Source organism: Megascapheus bottae, chromosome 21 (genome assembly GCF_031878675.1).
Source record: "Megascapheus bottae isolate mThoBot1 chromosome 21, mThoBot2.hap1, whole genome shotgun sequence".
NCBI classification, from domain to species: Eukaryota; Metazoa; Chordata; class Mammalia; order Rodentia; family Geomyidae; genus Megascapheus; species Megascapheus bottae.
In genome coordinates this window covers 33,053,607-33,073,336 of record NC_143529.1, presented here as the reverse complement: position 1 = coordinate 33,073,336, position 19,730 = coordinate 33,053,607, and the positions used below count along the sequence as shown (strand labels likewise).

The following is a 19,730-nucleotide window of genomic DNA, read 5'->3' as shown; positions in this document are numbered from 1 at the left end:
TGCTGTTGCTCAAGTACTGTTGCTGTTGCTCTAGCCTTGAGAAAGCCAAAAGACAGTGCTCAAGCCGTGGGTTCAAGGCCCAGCACTGGCAAAAAAAATATATATATATATTTCCAAAGAGCAGGTTTGAATAATACAGCATGTGCTGAAGGTATAGCTTAATGGTAGAACCCTTGCCTAGAAAGTACAAGGCCAGACTAAAATCTCCAGTAAAAAGGCTCTGGAAACCTTAAAAGCACATTTAGTTGCAAAATTAAGGAATGATTTGCAATGTGCTAACTTACCTATTCATATCTAAGTTCTTGATTTACAGACAGCTTGATCTGCAACGTGGCTGCTCCTCTGTGGCTTCCATATTCAACTTTATGCGCTGCAATAATACATTACTTATGGATAGTTAGCTTAGTTGTCAGAATTCCCTGTCCAGACAGTTGCTTTCACCTTTGTTTTCTTGGCTCACATTTCTTCCTAGTGAAGTTCTGCCTGCTGCCTGCTCAAGATTCCCTCCAATACTCTCAGCAGACTTGGTTAAATCACTCTGCTTTAGGGTCTTCCAGCTGGACTGTATACAGAGTGTGTGAGTGCATGCGTGTGTGCGTGCGTACGTGCGTGTGTGTGTGTGTGTGTGTCTGTGTCTGTGTATGCCAGTTCTGAGGCTAGAACTCAGGGCCTGGATATTGTCCTTGAGCTTCTTTGCTTTAGGATAACATTCTACCATTGAGCCACAGCTCTACTTCTAGCTTTTTAGTGGTTAACTGAAGAGTCTTACAGATTTTCTTATCCAAGCTATCTTCAAACAGCAACCATCAGATCTCAGCCTCATGAGCAGCTAGGGTTATAGGCATGAGTCACTGGCACTTGGCTCTGAAGCTTTTTGTTTCCTTCTCAGAGGTACTGAGGTTTAAACTCAGGGCCTTGTGTGTGCCTGACAGGTACTCTACTGCTTAAGTCACATTCCAAGCCTTTTTTTTTTTGGTCCGTCATGGGGCTTGAACTCTGGGCCTGGGCGCTGTCCCTGAGCTCTTCTGCTCAAGGCTACCACCCTACCCCTAGAGCCACAGTGCCACTTCCTGTTTTCTAGTGGTTAATTGGAGATAAGTCTCCTGGACTTAACTTCCCCGGGCTGGCTTTGAACTGTGATCCTCAGATCTCAGCCTCCTGAGTAGCTAGGATTATAGGGGTGAGCCATCAGCGTCTGGCTCTCCAAGCCTTTTGTAAAATCTACTTTTAAGTATGTTCTCTTTTACCTGCAATTTTGTTTCTCACATAGCTGGGGTGTCCAGCACTAGCTAATGAGCCCAGCTTTTGATTGGCTGAGATGGTGGAGTAACTTGCAATTCTTTTTTGCCTAGGCTGGCTGAGGACCATGATCTTCCAATCTGTGCCCCTGAGTAAAAGAATTCAGGTGTGGGCTGCTGTGCCTGGCAGGCTGCAAGATTCTTGAAGGAAGCAGCCTCACTTTGTTCTGTGGTTTAGGACTCGGTAAGAAGCAGAAGAGGTTCTCTTTTATAGCCTTGCCACCCAAGTAGTCTCAACTTCAAATCTTATTTTCTTCTTCCCCCCCTTCCCCTCCCCCACCAGTCCTAGGGCTTGAATCTAGGGCCTGAGCACTGTCCTTAGACTTTCTCAAGGTTAGAGTTATACCACTTGAGCCTCAGCACCACTTCCGGCTTTTTCTATGTATGCGGTATGGAGGAATTGAACCCGGGTCTTTGTGCATGCTAGGCAAGCACTCTACCAATAAGCCAAACTCCTGGCCCTTGGCTCTCTTATCTTAATGATGGGTCATAGCCATTCTTAGCAAACTTGGCTGGCAAAAATTTTAAAATAACAAGGCTAGTCTGAGCTATATAGGGACACTCTGCCTTAAACACAAAAAATGACAACCTCTCTTTCCAAATCCCCAAACAAAACACACAGCAAATATATTTTATGATAAAATATCAAGTGTTATTCATAAGCCCACTAATAAAATAGAATGTATAGTATTAGCATTCCTTTTTGATATTTTAACGGATACCCTTGCCATTGTCATATGGCGAGGATTATTAAGACACAAGGGTTATAAAGCAGGAAGTAATTATTCATAGATGACATGAATGTATCATGAAAAATCTAAAGGAATCTACAGACAAAGCATTACAAGTTTTTAAGTAACTTAACAAGCTCCTGAAGGAAATTTACTAAAAATACAAATAAATTGTGAGGGTTTGGTGTATACCTTGGTGGAAGTGCTTGTCAGTCATTTATAAGACCCTGGCTCCGACCCTCCCCCTCCCCCCCAAGTTCTAAGGCTTGAACTCAGGGCTTGGGCATTGTTCTTAGACACTTTTTGCCCAATGTTAGTGCTCTCCCATTGGAGCTACAGTACTACTTCTGGCTTTTTCTGTGTATGTGGTACTGAGGAATCGAACCCAAAGCTTCATACATGTTAAGCAAGCACTCTACCATTAGGCCACACTCTCAGCTCAAGACTCTGGGTTTTATCCCTAGCAGCCTTCCTGATTTGCTCGCCTAAAATGTGCTTTATTTCCTGCTAGCTACAAAGAAATGGAGGACACAATTTTGAGATGCAATATCATTTATAAGTAGAATTAAAAAATCCTAGAAGTCTAACAGTGTGAGGTGTCTATAAGAGAATAATGAACATATTTATAGTTACAACAAAGTATGAAAAAACGGAAAAAGGACTGAAAAATTAAATATCTAAGATTATTTTTTGAGGGATTTTACTGAGGTTTGAACTCAGGGCCTTGTGCTTGCTTAGTGCTCTACCAATTGAGCTATGCCTCTAGTCCTGCTTTTTGCTTGGTTATTTTGCAGACAGAATCTAGTGAACTTTTCTGCCTCGAATGGAGTTGAAGAATGATCCTCCACATCTCAACCTCTTGAGTAGCTAGGATTATAAGTGTGAACTAGTAGTATATGGCAACCTGAAAAGGAAGATTTTCTATTTTAATACTGGAAACTTAGTATTAATTTAAAATTAGTCAGGGACTAGTGGCTCACACTATAATCCTAGCTGCTCAGGAGACTGAGATCCAGAGAGCCATGGTTTGAGGCTAGCTTGGGTAGAAAAGTAAAATTCACCACTAATTCATCTATATATTCATTGTAATCATAATTACAGGTATTTTTTGTGGAAACAAAAATGGATTAACCAAAGTGAAAGTAAAAGGTGATAGTTATAATTGTTTTCTTATATGATGTGAAGTTTGACTGGCTTGACAGTGGTATTTGTTATTCACTGCTTTGTTGCTATATACCAGGCTACTCATTTTCCACAGAAGTGATTCAGATTCTCAGGCTGCTGAAGAGCCTCAGGATAGAGGCTTCCACTCTCACATCTGAAGGAAAAGCTCTCTTTTGTTATCTCTTCTTGGAGATTCATGATGCATAGTATACTTTTATTTTATTAGCGTACATTACCAGTACAATGTATTACATTTCTTGGTGACTTCAGACCTATAGCTGAATTATATTCCCCCATCATTCTTTTATCCTCCTCCCTTTCTATATCCCTAATAGTTTTCCTTCCATAGTAGGATTTAAAGTTTCCACACAATTCCAGAGAAAAGAGAATCAAAAATAGTTTCACCCAAGATTTTTCCAGTTTTACCTGGTTATGTCTTGCTGAGAAACTATTCTAAAGAAGAAAAAAAAAGCCCAGTGCTTTTTTTTTTCTATATCAAGGACCATTTTATGTGAAATTCTATTTTTTTGGAGATGGGATACATATTAGTGATCTCTTAGACTAGTAACCTAATTTGGTTGATGAGGCAACTAGGGCCCCAGACAAATAAAGTGCTTTGCCCCAGGTCAAGAAGCTTGAACAGCAGCAGGATGAAAGAAAGAACCCATGACTCTGTGACTCCCAATTAAGTGCTCTACTGCCCCACATAATTATGCAGCAAATTTGTGGCAATGCAGGGTGAGACCAAATTAACTGCCCAGATTGAGTAGGTGCTCACAGGCCTATACAGAGTGGAGGTGCTCTACGGGTGGGGGTGGGGGGAGGCCCACCCAGGTATCAGGAACTTTGTTTATTGGGTTATTACAATATGGCAAACACCGACTGCTGTTATTTTCAAGAGCTGAACTGCCTTTCTTGGATCATGCCATGACTATCCTCCTAAAGTGCCACATGTTGCTGAAGAGGTAGTTAAAACTCTGATTAAAAGTGATTTCATAACTCTTAATTAGGTACATCCTGGAGTGTCGTAGGGTTGGGAATCATTTTTTTATAATGTGTCAGACATGAGGAATAGAAGAATAAGGCAGTTTGTTATTCTAAGCACCTGGCCTAACCTGTGGAGTAGGGAAGGGCATGTTTACTGCACTTGTTGCTGTCAGGAAGCGTAGGTAAAGATGTGACCTACAGGAAGGAAAACCAAAACACACCTGCTGTGGGATGGAGCAGCACAGGGTCCTAGGTGCAGTGAAGGGGAAAACTGTCTTTTACAAGGGAAGAAGTAGAATAGACAGAAGGGAGGAAAGCAGGGAAAGTCAAGATACAAACAATGGGAGAGGAAAATAAGTGAATATAACTATTCTGACTTTTAGACATACAACCACCAAACAACTGGGCTGTGACCAGTGGGTGGAATGGACATCGTAGCTTAGAAGGCTGCAGACTCCATCAGTGGGCAATGTTCCCTTAGAGTCAAGGAACCAATAGGTAGAAGTAAAACAAGAATTCCTATCTCTTTCCTCTCCTCTCTGTTCCCTATATTTGGTTCTTGGGGCTTTGATTTTTTTTTTCCCCTCCAGTCATGGGGCTTGAACTCAGGGCCTAGACACTGTTTCTGAGCTTCTGTTTTTGCTTAAGACTCGTGCTCTCCCACTTGAGTCACAATGCTGCTTCCAGCCTTTTCTGTGGAACTGGGAATCAAACTTAGGGCTTCATGCATGCTAGGCAAACACTGTACCACTAAGCCACATTCCCAGCTGAGGGCTTTGACTTTCAATGTGAGGTATGAGTAGGGTATGTGTGAGTGGGAGGAAGTAGGGATTCTAGGGATCCGCTTGGGAAATACTATACTACCGTCAAGTGAACTGTACCTCCATAGCTCCATAGCTCCATAACTCCATAGCTCCCTATATGAGCAATCTAGCACATGCTTAATATGACTTCATTTTAAGAATAGAATTTCTTGGGCTGGGAGTTTGGCCTAGTGGTTAAAGTGCTTGCCTACCATGCATGAAGACCTGGGTTCGATTCCTCGGTACCACATACATAGAAAAAAGTCAGAAATGGTGCTGAGGCTCAAGGGCTAGAGCTCTAGCCTTGAGAAAGTCCAAGGACAGTGCTCAGGCCCTGAGCTCAAGCCCAGGACTGGCAAAAAAAAAAAAAAAAAAGAAGAATAGAATTTCTTTGCCAGTCCTGGCTTGAACTTAGGGCCTGAGCACTATCCTTGGGCTTTCTCAAGGCTAGAGCTCTCTCACTTGAGCCACAGAACCACTTCCAGCTTTTTTTCCCCCTATGTATATGGTACTGAGGAATCAAACTCAGGTCTTTGTGCATGCTAGGCAAGTACTTTACCACTAGGCCAAACTCCTGGCCCTAGAATTAACAGAATTTCCTAAGAAATTCTTTAAGCTTTATTTGTGGCTGTGTCTATTAAATGAACCACCTTTATGTTTTTTTTTGCCCGTCCTGGGGCTTGAACTTAGGGGCTAGATGCTGTCTCTGAGCTTTGTGCTCAAGGCTAGTACTCTTCCACTTTAGCCACCGCACCACTTCTGTGTATGTGATACTGAGGAACTGAACCCAGGGCGTCATGCACGCTAGGCAAGCACTCTGTCACTAAGCCATACTAAGCCATACTTTCTTTTTTTTTTTTTTTTCTTTTTGCCAGTTGTGGGACTGGAAGTCAGGGCTTGGGCACTGCCCTTGGACTTTCTTAAGGCTACAGCTGTACCCCTTTGAGCTACAGTGCCACTTCTGGCTCTTTTTCTGTGTATGTGGTACAGAGGAACTGAATCCAGGGCTTCGTGCATGCCAGGTGAACATTCTACCACTAGGCCATGCTCCTGGCCTCCATATTTTCTTTAAATGGTAGGAAAAGTTTATTAGAAACAAACATAGCTTTAGTGGGCTGAAAGCAGGTCATCTCTAGAGTAAGAATGACTCACAATTTTTTTTTTTTTAAAGCTCACTGAAACTATATCACATTCAACCTGGCAAGAAAGAGCAACCTCTTATTTCCTAAATATAATTATTACCTATATTTTAAAAAAATTATAGGCAAGTGTAGTCACTTAGAGTATGAGGCCAGCCTATGCTACATACATACAAATCCTGTCACTTACAACTTTCTCCAAAAGGGTAAAGTCCAGTTTCGAGACATTGAAACTTCCTTAAAAATTTACGAATGAGCCACGTGCAGTGGCTCAGTCCTGTAATCCTAGTTACTTAGGAGCCTGAGATCTGAGGACTGAAGTTCAAAGCCAGTCCAGGTACTCAAGACGGTGAGACTCTTATCTCCAATTAACCACCAGAAAACTGGAAGTGGTGCTGTAGCTCAACGGGGTAGGGCATACTGTTGAGCTGAAGAGGTCAGGGACAAAGCCCAGGCCCAGAGTTCAAGTCCCACAACCAACAAAAAAATAAAGTAAAATTATCAATGGAGCTCAGTGCCACTGGCTAATGGCTGTAATCCTAGCTCCTTAGAAAGCAGAGATCTGAGGATAAGGGTTTGTGTTATTAGTTGCCAGAAGTTGGGCAGAAAATCTGTGAAACTCTTGTCTCCAATTAACTACCAATAAGCTAAAGTATTACTGTGGCTCAAGTGGTAGAGCACTAGTTTTGAGCACATAAATTCATGGACAGTGCACAATCTGCACAAAAAAATACAAATGGGAGTAAGGAAAATGATAGGACTGAGTCTGATCAAGATGCATCACATACATAAATGGGCATGTTAAATTGGAATTACTTAGAATAACTATTGGAAGTTAACAAAAAGAAAAAATACAAGTAATCTGTAATCCATTTCCAGAACTGAATTGTTTTCCCCCCATAAAACTAGCAGCTTTGATGCTCAAGTGGTAGAACTCTAGCCTTGAGAAAGCCCAAGGACAGTGGACAGGCTCTAAGTTCAAGCCCCAAGCCTGGCAAACACTTGAATATTTTCTTTTTTGGGGGGAGAGGGAGTGAGTTGGGTAACTTTCTGACATTTTCTCCCCCAAATGACATAGTTTCACTGATTTTTTTTTTTTTTTTGGAGTTTCTAGTATAATTTGTAACGGAGATGAAAGAAGACTAATTTACTTGTTCCAGTCTTCTTTCTGATGGAGCAACCATTATACATTGCTGCTGTTTTTGTTGTTGTTGTTGTTGTTACTGGGCTTGGATTCTAGGCCTGGGTATTGTCCCTGAGCTCTTCAGCTCAAGGCTAGTGCTATACCACTTTGAGGCATAAAGCCACTTCCAATTTTCTGGTGGTTAAATGCAGATAAAAATCTCCTATTTTTCTTGCCTGGGCTGGCTTTGAACTGTGATCCTCAGATCTCAGCCTCTTGAGCAGCTAGGATTACAGGGGTGAGCCACCATTGCCCTGCTCACATTGCTGTTCTTGTGATGATCATGTGTGTTAATAGCTGGGAGAAGTCTTTATCTGACAATTCTCATTTTCTCAGCAAATGGTAACTGTGTCTAACACTTAGTATTTGCCACATTTGAATCTAAGTTCCCAGTTTTGGTTACATGAAGCAACACTTACATTTGCAGATGACAAAGAACATAATTTCATTTCACTTCTTTTTTCTTCTCTTTCTTTTTTTTTTCTTGATCCTGGGGACCAAATCCACAGGCCCCGGTGGTAAACATACTACCACAGTTACATACTGAGACCCAAAAAACAGAACTGTAAGAGCAAAGGAGTGGTAAGTGCCTATCTATTATATACAGAATATGAAGTGATTTTTGGCTTCTGCCTGAGTTTAAAGTGTTTATATTGTTCATTAACTTGGGAATTGCTTATGAATATCCTTTGAGGTAAGAAGAACATTATACAATCCAGACATTGGTAGTGCACCCCTTCAATCCCAGAACCTCCAGAGATTGAGGCAGGAGGATTGTGAGTTCAAGGCCAGCCTGGGCTACATACATAGCAAATCCCTATCTCAAAAGAAAAAACAAAAGTTAAATCATGAAAATTTTATATAAAACAAATCCTAATGATATTCTCTCCACTAGGTTATATACTTCACAAGAGGGGCTTGGTTTGGTTCATTGATGTTTTCTGTTTCTACAATAGTACCTAAAATGTGGATGTTCATAAATAGTATTTGGAGATCTGGGAATCATCAAGTGGAAATGTGCCAGTCTTGAGAAAAAGAGCTAAGGGATAGGTTCCATGTCCTGAGTTTAAAAAAATAATAATTAAGATATTTATTCAAGAAAATCTGAGAAGTGGCGCTGTGGCTCAAGTGGTAGAGCACTAGCCTTGAGCTGAACAGCTCCAGGACCATGCCCAGAGTTCAAGCGTTCTAGTCCCATAACTAATACCCCCCACCCCCCGCAAAAAAAAAAAAGAAAATCTGAGATTTTGTAAAATGCTTCATTGAAATATCCCTGGTTTATGTAACATTTAAGATTCTTTCTAGCCCTAACATACTATGGAATCTATTAAAAAAAAATTAGGAGCCAGCATGGTGGCTCACACCTGTAATCCTAACTACTCAGGAGGCTGAAATCTGAGGATCAAGGTTCAAAGCCAGCCTGGGTACAAAAAGACCTGAGACTCTTATCTCCAATTAACCTCTAGAAAATGGGAAGCGGGGCTTGGCTCTAGGGTCGGATGGTAGTATGGAGCTGAAGAGCTCAGGGACAGTGCCAGGCTGAGTTCAAGCACCATGATCAATTAAAAAAAAAAAGATCCATTTTATGATCCTAATATATGCTATTAGTGAAACCAGGTGCTGGCAGTTCGTAGAACCTGGTAGTGCCTGGAAGCCTAATTATTTAGGAGGTTGAGATCAGAGAATGGTGGATCAAATCTATGCCAAGCAGAAAAAATTTCAAGGGGTTGGAGGTGCTAGCCAATGAGCAAAAGAGTTAGGTATGACCAAAAATAAAGAACAGAAAAAAAATCTCAAAAGATTCTATCTACAAAATAACCAACTAAAAGGGAGGCTTGGGGCCTGGCTCCAGTTGTAAAGTGTCACAATCTAAGTGAGAGAGAGCCAGATCCTGAGTTCAGGCCCCAGTACTGGCACACAAAAGACAACAATAAAACCCCAAGAATAAGTGGGTGGATCTTTGAATTACAAAGCAGTGCACATATTTTTCTAAGCCCTGGGATCATTATAAAGATTAGATTTGAAAATTTAGTAATATTGGTCCATGCTATATTCTAGAAGGATTTACTTTTATATAAAACAAACAACAAAAAAACCTCCCAAATCAATGTGGTATCATCTTGTTAATGGTAAATATATCTATAAATATAAAAAAAATCTTTATAAAATGTTACTTGCACAAACAAAAAGGCAAAGGAAATATTTGTGTATAATATTTACATTCTAGACTGTGTAAATGGTGGTATGACATGACTTGCTTTCGAATTCATGTCAAATATATACTTATTCGAATTTAAAGCTAAGAACAACAAAAATGCAGTGGAAAACTGAAATTCAGAATCTTTATGCAGAAAGAGGCTAAATTTGGGGTCTATGTTGGACAGTATACAACATTTTCTTTGGGACAAAGACAGAAAAGAGGGGAGAGAAGTTTATAGGCAACAATTTTCCAGAAAAAAAAAATTCTAGTCTTCTAGTACTTATTTATGTCAAGCCATCTCTTACTGGAAGTTTCCTGTACTGAGACTTAACAGAATTATTTTGTGGTTAGAAAATAGTATATTCTCAAGATAGTAGACTGAAAAGTAGTTTTTAGCGTGCCTTTTTTTTTTTTAAAGCAAATTTTACTTTAAAATTAGGAAGAATTAATTAGGTTTGAGATTAACTTGCTGTAAAACTGAGGTGGCTTTATTCAGCATGTCTGAGGAGAACGGTCTAGTTCTTGGAAAGGATTTTACAGAAAGTCAGGATCTGTTAATAAAAACAAATTTTAAAAAAGTAAGTTAAATGTATTGTGATTCCTTAAACAGTAAAGTAAGGAAGGTACGAGGAGAACAGAGGTAAAGCAATGCCAGATTAAGTTACTGAGATAAAAATGTAAGAGAGTCAACTTGTTGAGGCTTACATCAGAGGGAGTATAGCACACTGTTGCTACCAGAACCTCAAGGAAAAGAAAATGTGCAAAAAGACAACTGCAAAGAGTATGGATGGAAAGAGCAAGGAAAAAGGTATAAGGTAAAAAATGAGAACAAATTTCAGCAAATGAAAATAGGAAATGACAGAATTATAAGATGCTTTAGCTTATTCATGTCAGAAACTTAGAAATTACTAGTCTCACTGATCTTCAAGCCAATTGAAAAATTAAGTATTTCTTCTTATAATGTTAAAAAACAAACAGCAACAGCAATAAACGAGCCAGCACACTTGAAAATTTTAAGAAATCCCAAAGGGCTAGGAGTATAGGTCATGATTGAGCTCCTGCTCACCCTGCCCCAGCCCTGGATTCTATTCCCAATATGGCAAAATAAAACAAAACAACTCCCCCAAATCCAAACAACCAATCAGCGAAAACAATCCTCCCAGTCAAAACCTATAAAAGCTCCTAAGAATAGAGTTTTTTTTTTTTAAAAAACAAACTTTAAAAACAAGTGACAGGTTGATACGACGCTAGTTGATATTTCGAAAGTTTAGATGTTAAAAAGTAAAATGTATACAGACGACTCCTGTACGGAGAGATGCTTGTAAACGTGTCGGAATAAAAAAAAATAAAATTATCCCTTTGTTCGAAGGTTCTGGAAAAACTCATGGGATTAAACGATATTCACACCACACACACACACACACACCCGCCCCAGGTGGTAAATGTCGTTTTATACAATAGTGGAAAAGACGCATGAATTAAACAGCCTGCGCTCGGCCAGGAAACCTGTTCCCAAGCGGAGGCCCCGGGCTCGAGGCAGCTCGTCTCCGGGGCACAATAAGTCATCCCAAAGCCCACCCTTCCTCGGGAAAATAATCCTAAAAACAGGCCAGTCGTTACTTTACCCCAGCCGATAACATAATCCCGGGGCTTATTGTGGAGGAGCAGATGTCATCATGGGTGGGGCTGCCACGCCGAGCAGCTGAAACATGTTCGTACCACCCCTTCCCCCCCCGCACACTTTCGATGGGGACGGACAGGCTCCGAGGAGGTAAGGGGGAGAGCTCTCGGGCGTCCGCTCCCGCCGGGGACCGGGGGGCCGGGGGGCCGGGGGACCCGGGAGGGGCTGGGGTGTGACCGCGGAGCCTCCGCCCGGCGGGCCGCCGCCGTCCGGGCGGCTCGGAATCTTCCCCGGGATTCAGTTCTGCCCCGGGGCCCAGCCCGGCCCTCTTTGCCCTCCCCTGCGGGGCTCCTCCTCGGGACGCTCGGCCCGAGTCGTCTTTCTTTCCCTCCCTCCGACGCCGAGGGGAGGCGACGCGCCGGCGGGGACGCCCGTTTTTTTTTTTTTGTTTTCCCCGTACGCGCGGAGGGAACGCAGCGGGTAGGAAGCCGGCGAGGGCGACGGCGTCGTGGGGGAGGAGGAGCAGGTTTGCCGGGGAGTGGCCCCGGGGGAAGGGGGACGGGACACCGGGGGGCCCCGCCGGGGCCGAGGTGACCGGGGAACCGGCGTCCCTCGCTCGGAGCCGGGACCCGGAGCTTCCGGCGGGGCGCCGCGGTCCTCTGGGCCTAGCGCGGCCCGCCGTGCCGGGCCCGCCGGGACGGGGACGAGCGAGCAGACAGGATAAAGCGCGGCTCGTACTTGCCTCAGAGCGGGTGACCAACAACTGGTAATAGTCTTTGCTTGGAGCCTGGCCTTGTCCTACAATTTCGAACAGAGTCTCCGGCAGCCAGGACGCCATCTTGGGACGCCACCGCCGTCGCTAGGACAACCAGGAAGGGGCGGGGCTTGCCTGGGGTCAGCGGGGTGTGGGGGGGCCAAGAAAAACAACACAAAAAACCTTAGTTTTCAAACCGAACCCCGGCCTTGGGAGACGGCAGATGGTTTCACACTCGGGGCGACCGTTCCCCCCTCCAGGGTCCTGAGGAACCCGGCTCCTGGAAATTTGCACATCCAGGCTGTGGGTGACCCGAGGGGGAATTAGTTCCTGCTTCCACGGAGGGGAGGGGTGACCCGGCGGAGGGATACCGAGCGGCGTCCCGCAGCCTCCTTCCTGGTCCCTCCGAGGATCGGGGAGGAGCTTGGAGGCCGCCGGGAGACGCGAGCCGGGCGCTGGGGTGGGACGGTCGATGTTCCGAGTCTCGCGGCGGCGGGGCCGGCCCCGCGGACGAGCCGGGTAGAGCCGGGCGGAGGGCGGGGGGGGGGAGGGGGGGGGAAGTAGTTCCCGGAGGGTGTTGAACCGCGGGAAGGAGGCGGCGCGGCGGAGGCGCACGCCGGCGCGGTGCTTCGGCTCAGCTGATAATTGAAGGGACCTGAGGAGCCGCCGCCGCCGCCGCCGCTGGGGGGGTGGGGGGGAAGCGACTGGAAGTTGCCGCCGCGCCACCGAGTCCGGACCGGAGACTTTGGGGCACAACTAGGTAATTGGGGGGGCGCCATTGTGAACGGCGAGGGCCGTCCGGGGGGGAGGGGAGGGGGCCGTTCTGAGGGGTGGGAGGGGGGAGGAGCTGGAACAGAAAGTCCCAGGAAGCCCGCTTGTGTCATCGCCGCGGTTCGGCTCCCGCTCGGCCTGCTCCCGGCGGCGGCGGCGGCGGCGGCGCTGGCGGCGGCGCGGAAGGAGCGGCCGGGGGTTGACGGGCGAGGCGCTCGAGGGAGACCGCCGCCTGAGGGATCCGGCCGGCGGGAGTGGGGGGTCGCCAGGTGCCCCGTCGGACCCCCGCGATGAGGAAGGCCCTTCACGGAATCCGGGTAGGACGAGCGGGTCGTGGGGGGGGGAGAGGGAGGGAGGCTGGCGGGGAGCCGGAAGTGGGGGCTTTTGAAGCTTGGAGGGCGTCTAGGAAGAGAGAAAGTGGGGGGCCGGAAGTGCAGGTGGGGAGTGGTGAAGACGGCCAGGGTTCCCCGGAAATGCGACTGGGGGGGGCCCCGGAAACCGGCCGAGAGAGGCTGGGCGCCGGGGAACGGCCCGGAAATGGGCCCTAGGGAGCCTGCTCGAGTGAGCCCCCCGTGGAGGGGAGCGAGGGGCTGGGGGAGCCTGCGGCCGCCGCCGTGCGGGGCCCCGGCCCGCGGGGGACGGTTGGCGGAGGCCGGCCCGGGGCCGCGGCGCGGACTGAGCTGGGAAGTTGAGGCTGGGGGGGGGAAGACGGCCCGGGGGGCGGCCGCGGGCGGAGGCCGAGGAAACTTGGCTGAGGGGAAAACGTGAAGTCATAGGGCGGACACTGGGGGGGAGGTTGTCAGCGGTCGCCCGGGTCGTCGCGTGGTAGGCGAGTCAGGCCATGAATGGATCCGCGTGTGGGTTACATAAAAGCTCTGGAGGACGTTGGGTCGTCTGTTCAAAGCCCGGCCTTCCTGCTCCGGCGCAGCGAGCGGGCCTTTCGCGGGAGGAAGCACACCTTGGGGCGGGCGGGGGGCTGTGAGCCCCTCCGCGCCCAGCTGGGCGGACCTGCATCGTCCCGCGAGGGAGCACGCCTCTGAAAATTAAAAAGACCCGCGAGTCGCGCGCGCGCGTGAGTGTGTGTGTGTGTCTGAGTGTGGCGCGCGCACGCACGCGTGTGTGTGTCTGAGTGGCGCGCGCACGCACGCGCGAGTGTGTGTGTGAGTGTGGCGCGCGCGCGTGCGTGCTGGGAAGATAACTTACAGGTTTGAACTCCGATGGGGGTGACGGAACTGTCTCCCGTGGGGGGCGGCTAGCCGATCCCGGAGAGGAGCTTGTTTGGGGCAGTGCGCTTGGACGTTGGGGGAGGGTGGGTGGGCCGGCGGGGGGAGGGCAGGGAATGTTTGCGTGTGGACTCGTGTGCGTGGAGGGGGGTGGGGGTTGGTCGGTTGGTAGCGCAGTGACTCTGTTCCGAGTGGCCTTCTAACTGCTGTCCTGCTGTCTCCCTTCCTAGTCGGCGCTCCAGATCCTGCCCGTGCTGACCAAACCACCACCCGCTCTCCAGGCTTTCCTCCGTCTGTAGGCCCTTGAGTGGTGTGCTTAACTTGCTATTCCCCTCCACAGCCATACTCGTTTTTTTTTTTTTTGTTTGTTTGTTTTTAAGGCCTACCTTGAAGCTCACAATGGCTTGACTAAAAAAAAAAAGCAAGACCAAAAAATATGTGATAGAAAGTTGAAAAGAGATACTGAGTGTAGTAGTAAGAAACCGAGGCAGGGAACAAAGGTCCTACTTGTTTAGAAAAAAAAGCAAGAGGCCTATATTTGAGGCCTGGTGAGTGGGGGGATGGGGTGGGTGGGTTGAGTGAGTTAACCACAGGTATAGGAAGTAAATTGTAGAGGGCTACATTCAGACTTACTTTCATATATTTCGCATTAAAATATGTTTTAACATGGTTAAGTTGAAGAGTAAACAGTTTTTAACTTACTCCTTGCTCTATGTTTAGCTTCTATAAATACTGGACTAGTGTGGGTTTCTTTCACCTTTGTACAATTGAGAAGTTTAATTTTACCTCAGAGCAGATGAACATGGTAGAAATTTGTGAGGTTTGTATTTGCCTGCCTTTTTAAATGTAAAATTATAAGAATTACAGAATTGTAATTAAGATTATCTTAGTTTCCATCTGCTCCTTCCTTTTACTCAGCTTGAATAGTTATTAAGTCTACTCAGCTGACATTTACTACTTTGTTTGGTCAGACATTTTGTCTTTATTTAAAAGAATTCACTCATTGATGTAATAGTTTTAAAACTTTACATTTAGACTTCTAGAAGGTGCTAGAATAAGATTAGCATATTAGAAAACTGGGTGGTAGAGTAAAAATTGTCATCCATTTCCCTTTTTAGCTTTGAAGGCTATTATATTTGTTGATCTAGTTAAGATTTTATGATCCTAACAAAGACAAATCACTGGCTTGAAGATTCATACATTGCCAGTTGGTAGTTGTGTGATCTTGACCCGAGTTCTTAAACCTAGCTGGTCTCCATTTTATCCTTAAAGTGGATGTGAGTAACTTATTTTCACTGTGTTTTTAAAGTCCAGCAGATAGAATGGCTGTGGGGGGAAAAAGTGCTAAATAAGTATAAGATGCTACTAATTTTAGAAGTCATATTAGTTACTTTGAGCTCATTTAAAACACAGCTTCTCACCAGAGGTGGTGGTCTTAGTAAAGGGGGTTAATGATTAGATGCATCATAGCATTTTATAATTAGAAATAGTAGGGAAGCTTAGTTGGGCCTAAATTTCATCTGTTGAATTGAAAAAAAATGCATCAGATACCTTTTTACATATATTCAAATAGCCGTATTTTTTTAACCTTATTTAGAAAAATTTCAAACATGCTTTACATTTCAAACATTTTTAGTGATTGTGGTTTCTGGCTTTCCTGAAATTGACTATTGGCATTGATTACAATTAAGGAAACAGGTTTGATTCTTGATCTCTGCTTCACAGAGTCAAACTTTTTCTTCCCTTTGTAAGTGAATAAATGGGAATGTTTGAGCAAATGTGATGCCAGTTGTTCCTTTGTTCCTTATTGTAGAGATAATTTGATGGACTCAAGTCAAAATAGTAACCTATTTGTTGATTCTTATCGTCACTCAACCACCTGAGTTATATGCTTTACACTTCTTTAAATCACAACCACCTACTATGTACAGAGTAATCTAGTGGGATGTAAAGAAGAGTTCTCTTCACCCTTTCTGCCCACTTCCTCAAACTGCTTTTTACCTTATGATTTTTTCTCCTTGCACTTCTTAATTATCTGCATATGCTTCATTTTTGGATTATAGTGTTATACTTGATATTTTGTTTGTTTTTCCAGCTGGAGCATAGGCTTCCTGAAGGCAAGGATTACATCAAATGGTGGTATATGCGAAGGTGTTAGTTGGTCTTACCAAATATGCAACCAGTTCTCTGCTTGGAAGGGTTCTTGGCTCCAACAGGTGCTTATGAAACTTGTAGTTTGGTTGTTTTTATCCCCTTACTTCGTATGCTATTCGAGTGGCCTGGGTAGATAAAATCATTGCCTGTGCTGCATTATTTAACCTATGAATTATTTTGTACTGTCTATTTGGTCCCAAAGCAGGGTCTCATTATGTAACCCATATTTTGGGATCCCAGTTCTCTGGCTATTTTTCTATAAGTCAAAAGGCAAACTACAGTTTACAACACTGACCAAGACTAAAGGGAGTTGAGGCCAGACTCTTAATACCTATCTGTAGATTGTTGTATGATCTTAGTGCTTCCTATTAGTACTTGAAATGTGATGGAAACTTCACTTTTCTTTAATTAAATAATTTATTATCATTTACAAATGACGTGTTTAACAGACAAGTATTCAAGAAGGGAATCTAAATACAGTCATTGGCACTTAGATTTTAGAACATAATTAAAATTAGGCTGAGGGTTTGTATGTCACAGATACATATTAATCTGTAATAAAACATGTCTATAGAGTCATACATTTTTTTTTTTTTTTTTTGCCAGTCCTGGGCTTGAGCTCAGGGCCTGAGCACTGTCCTTGGACTTTCTCAAGGCTAGAGCTCTACCACTTGAGCCTCAGCACCACTTCTGGCTTTTTTCTATGTATGTGGTACCGAGGAATCGAACCCGGGTCTTCATGCATGCTAGGCAAGCACTTTAACCACTAGGCCAAACTCCCGGCCCCAGAGTCATACATTTTTATGTCTATTTAATTGTGTTTATATTTCCAATACCATGTTCATAGCATTGGGTACGCAAATATTGTCATTGTTCTTGTACTATTTGGATCTAATAGCCACGTATTAAGGATACCATGCATCTTTTTGTTCCTTATCTCACTCCATATGATTTGCTCATTTGCAGTAGGGCATCTGGATTGTTTCTGGACAGTTCTGGGGCTTGAACTCAGGGCCTGAGCACTGTCCTTGGGCTTTCTCAAGGCTGGAGCTCTACCATTTCTGACTTTTTCTATGTATGTGGTACCGAGGAATCAAACCCAGGACTTGCGTGCTAGGAAAGCACTCTACACCAGGCCATGCTCCTGACCAAGCTTCACATTTTCAACTAATTTACTAAGTTACTCTTAGTTTGTGCTTACTGCTATTGGTGGTATGTAGATGAGTAGTGTCTTGATGCTGGACCAGTCTCTTGGATTATGTTTGTTTAATTTTATTTATTTTGTGCTGATTCTGGGGTGTGCACTCAGCCTAGGTGCTACCCATGAGCTTTTTTTTTCCCCCTCAAGGCTAGCTCTCTACCACTTATGCCATATTGCTACGTCCTGCTTTTTCTGAATAGTTTTTTTTTTTTTTTTTTTTTCCAGTCCTGGGCTTGAGCTCAGGGCCTTATCACTGTCCTTGGACTTTCTCAAGGCTAGATAGAGCTCTACCACTTGAGTCTCAGCACCACTTCCGGCTTTTTTTCTATATGTGGTACCGAGGAATCGAACCCGGGTCTTCATGCATGCTAGGCAAGCACTTTAACCACTAGGCCAAACTCCTGGCCCCTCTGAATAGTTTTTATTGGAGATAATTAAGAGGTTCATGGACTTTGCTGCCCAGGTTGGCTTTGTGCTATACATAATCCTTGAATCTCAGCCTCTTGTGTAGCTGGGATTATAGGCATGAACCACTAGCTCCTGTTTTGTTTTTTTCTTTTTTTAGTGGTAGTTTATTAAAGATAAACATCTCATTGGCTTTCCTACTGGGGCTGGCCTTGAACTATGATCCTTAGATCTCAGGATTACATTTGTGAGCTACCATCAGTGGTTGGCTTTCCTGATTTATAATTTAATATTTTTTCCCACCAAACCAGGACTTGAACTCAGGAGTTTCTTGCTCCAACTATCTATGGCTCATCTATTACTCATACCCCATCTCTAGCCCTACTTCCTGTTGGTTATCTTGGAGTCTCATGGACTTGTCTGCCGTAACTGGCTTTCAGCTGCCATTTTTCTCAGGTCTCAGTATCCTTGAGTTGCTAGGATTATAGTCATGTACTGTATACCCATGATGGCTGAGTTTTGAGTAAAATTTAATTTGGCTAATGGTTTGTTTTAGATAATATGTAGCTCCCTCAAATCTGTAATCTCCATATATTCAGAATATTGGCAAAATGTTTGCTTTCCAGACTGAAATAAGTCTTTTCAGTAGTTTCTCTTTGAGACTTTTTAGGTTTAGATTATTTCTGTGTTTTCGTTCAGTTGAATTAGCTAGAAGAAAAAAATTATACATGCTTATCTATTTAGTTTCTTGTTTGTACCTTATTTAAAAAGTAACCTAGAGCAAAGCTTTTCACTAATAAAAATATCTAATTTGAAGGAAAAAGGCTTGGGTTCCAGTCTTAATTATGCCTCCCCCTCTTTTTTTGGGTCATCCATGGGGCTTGAACTTTTCTGATTTCCTCTGAGCTTTTCAGCTCAAGGCTAGCAGCACTCTACCACTTGAGCCACAGCCCCATCTCCAGTTTTCTAGTAGTTAATTGGAGATGAGTCTCATGGACTTTGCCACCTGGGCCGCCTCTGAACCATAATCCTCAGATCTCAAGCTTCCTGAGTAGCTAGGATTACAGGCTTGAGCCACTGGTGCCTGGCTTGCCCTTTCTATTTTTTTACCTTGGGAAAATCATGTGTTTTTACTTGATATTGTTGGTTGTGGAGCTTGAATTCCCTGCTCTAGCACTCTACTACTTGAAGCAACAGTTCCACTCTGGTTTTCTGGCAGTTAATTGGAGATCTGAGTCTCATGGACTTTTCTGCCTGGGCTGGCTTTGAATTGCTATCCTCAGATCTCAGTCTTCTGAGTAGCTAGGATTACAGGGGTAAGCCATACACGCCTGGTTCGTGTGTCTTAAGTGAACAATGTGGACCTAATTTCCATTTATGTAGTGGATACTAGGATATTCCCGTAGACAGGTGAGTTAGAATGCATGTTCCTAATCCATTTTATTGTAGCATTGGCTGACTCAACACCCTCTATTTCATACCAAAATATTCTCCTTGAAAATAATTGAGAGTAGTGTTTGTTCCTTGATTTGGAGAAGGCCACCTCACTCTGTGAGGTGGCTTAAGGTATACGTCACCATGTTTGACTTAATAAAAAGCTACATTGGTAATGCAAATGTGTTGGGTATGATATAAAGAGATTGATGTTTGCAACCGTTTTGTAATATTGCCCATTTTAGGTAATTCTTTTTATTTTTAGACAGGAATGTATTTCTGTAAGTATATTGTTACTACCCATCCATGGATTTTGTATATGTGTTTGCTTGTCCTGGGTCATGTCCCTGAGCTGTTTGCATAATGACTAATGCTCTGTCACTTAGAAGCTAACAGCTCCGATTTTGGCTTTTTTTTTGGGAGGGGGGAGGTGTTAATTGAATATAAGAGTTTCAGAAGACTTTACTGCCTGGGCTGGCTTTTGAATCTCCATCCTCAGTTTTCAGCCTCCTAAGTAGCTTTGATTACAGATGTGAGCTACCAGCACCTACCTGGCTTTGGCTCCATCCATGGATCAGTTTTTTCCTTTTTTTTTTTTTTTGTTTGTCCGTGGGGCTTGAACTTTGGGCCTTAGTGCTGTTCCTGAGCTTTTCAGCTCAAGG

At 44.3% G+C, this 19,730-nt stretch overlaps 2 protein-coding genes across 33 annotated transcripts in view; one reads left to right on the top strand and one right to left on the bottom strand.

Moving 5' to 3' along the window:
* Fbxo36 (F-box protein 36) overlaps positions 1 to 12,269 on the bottom strand; it is a 63,268-nt gene extending 50,999 nt beyond the window's left edge. The window contains exon 1 of one of the 2 annotated variants that reach the window (XM_090354994.1): positions 11,869 to 12,269. In XM_090354994.1, coding sequence (XP_090211120.1) covers positions 11,869 to 11,964 — 96 coding nt within the window. In that variant the 5' untranslated portion in view covers positions 11,965 to 12,269. The remainder of the gene's footprint in view (positions 1 to 11,868) is intronic. The other variant, XM_090354993.1, reaches the window with a different exon arrangement.
* The window catches only part of Trip12 (thyroid hormone receptor interactor 12), a 135,656-nt gene continuing 127,127 nt past the window's right edge, over positions 11,202 to 19,730 (top strand). For 21 of the 31 annotated variants that reach the window (XM_090354989.1, XM_090354990.1, XM_090354988.1 and 18 more), the window contains exon 1: positions 12,731 to 12,968. The gene's annotated coding sequence lies outside the window, so the exon portion shown is untranslated. Of the gene's footprint in view, positions 11,277 to 11,584; positions 11,607 to 11,628; positions 11,653 to 12,544; positions 12,641 to 12,729; positions 12,969 to 13,097; positions 13,213 to 14,046; positions 14,185 to 14,225; positions 14,423 to 15,969; positions 16,091 to 19,730 lie in introns of those variants that run through there. The other 10 variants (XM_090354981.1, XM_090354969.1, XM_090354961.1 and 7 more) reach the window with 9 other exon arrangements.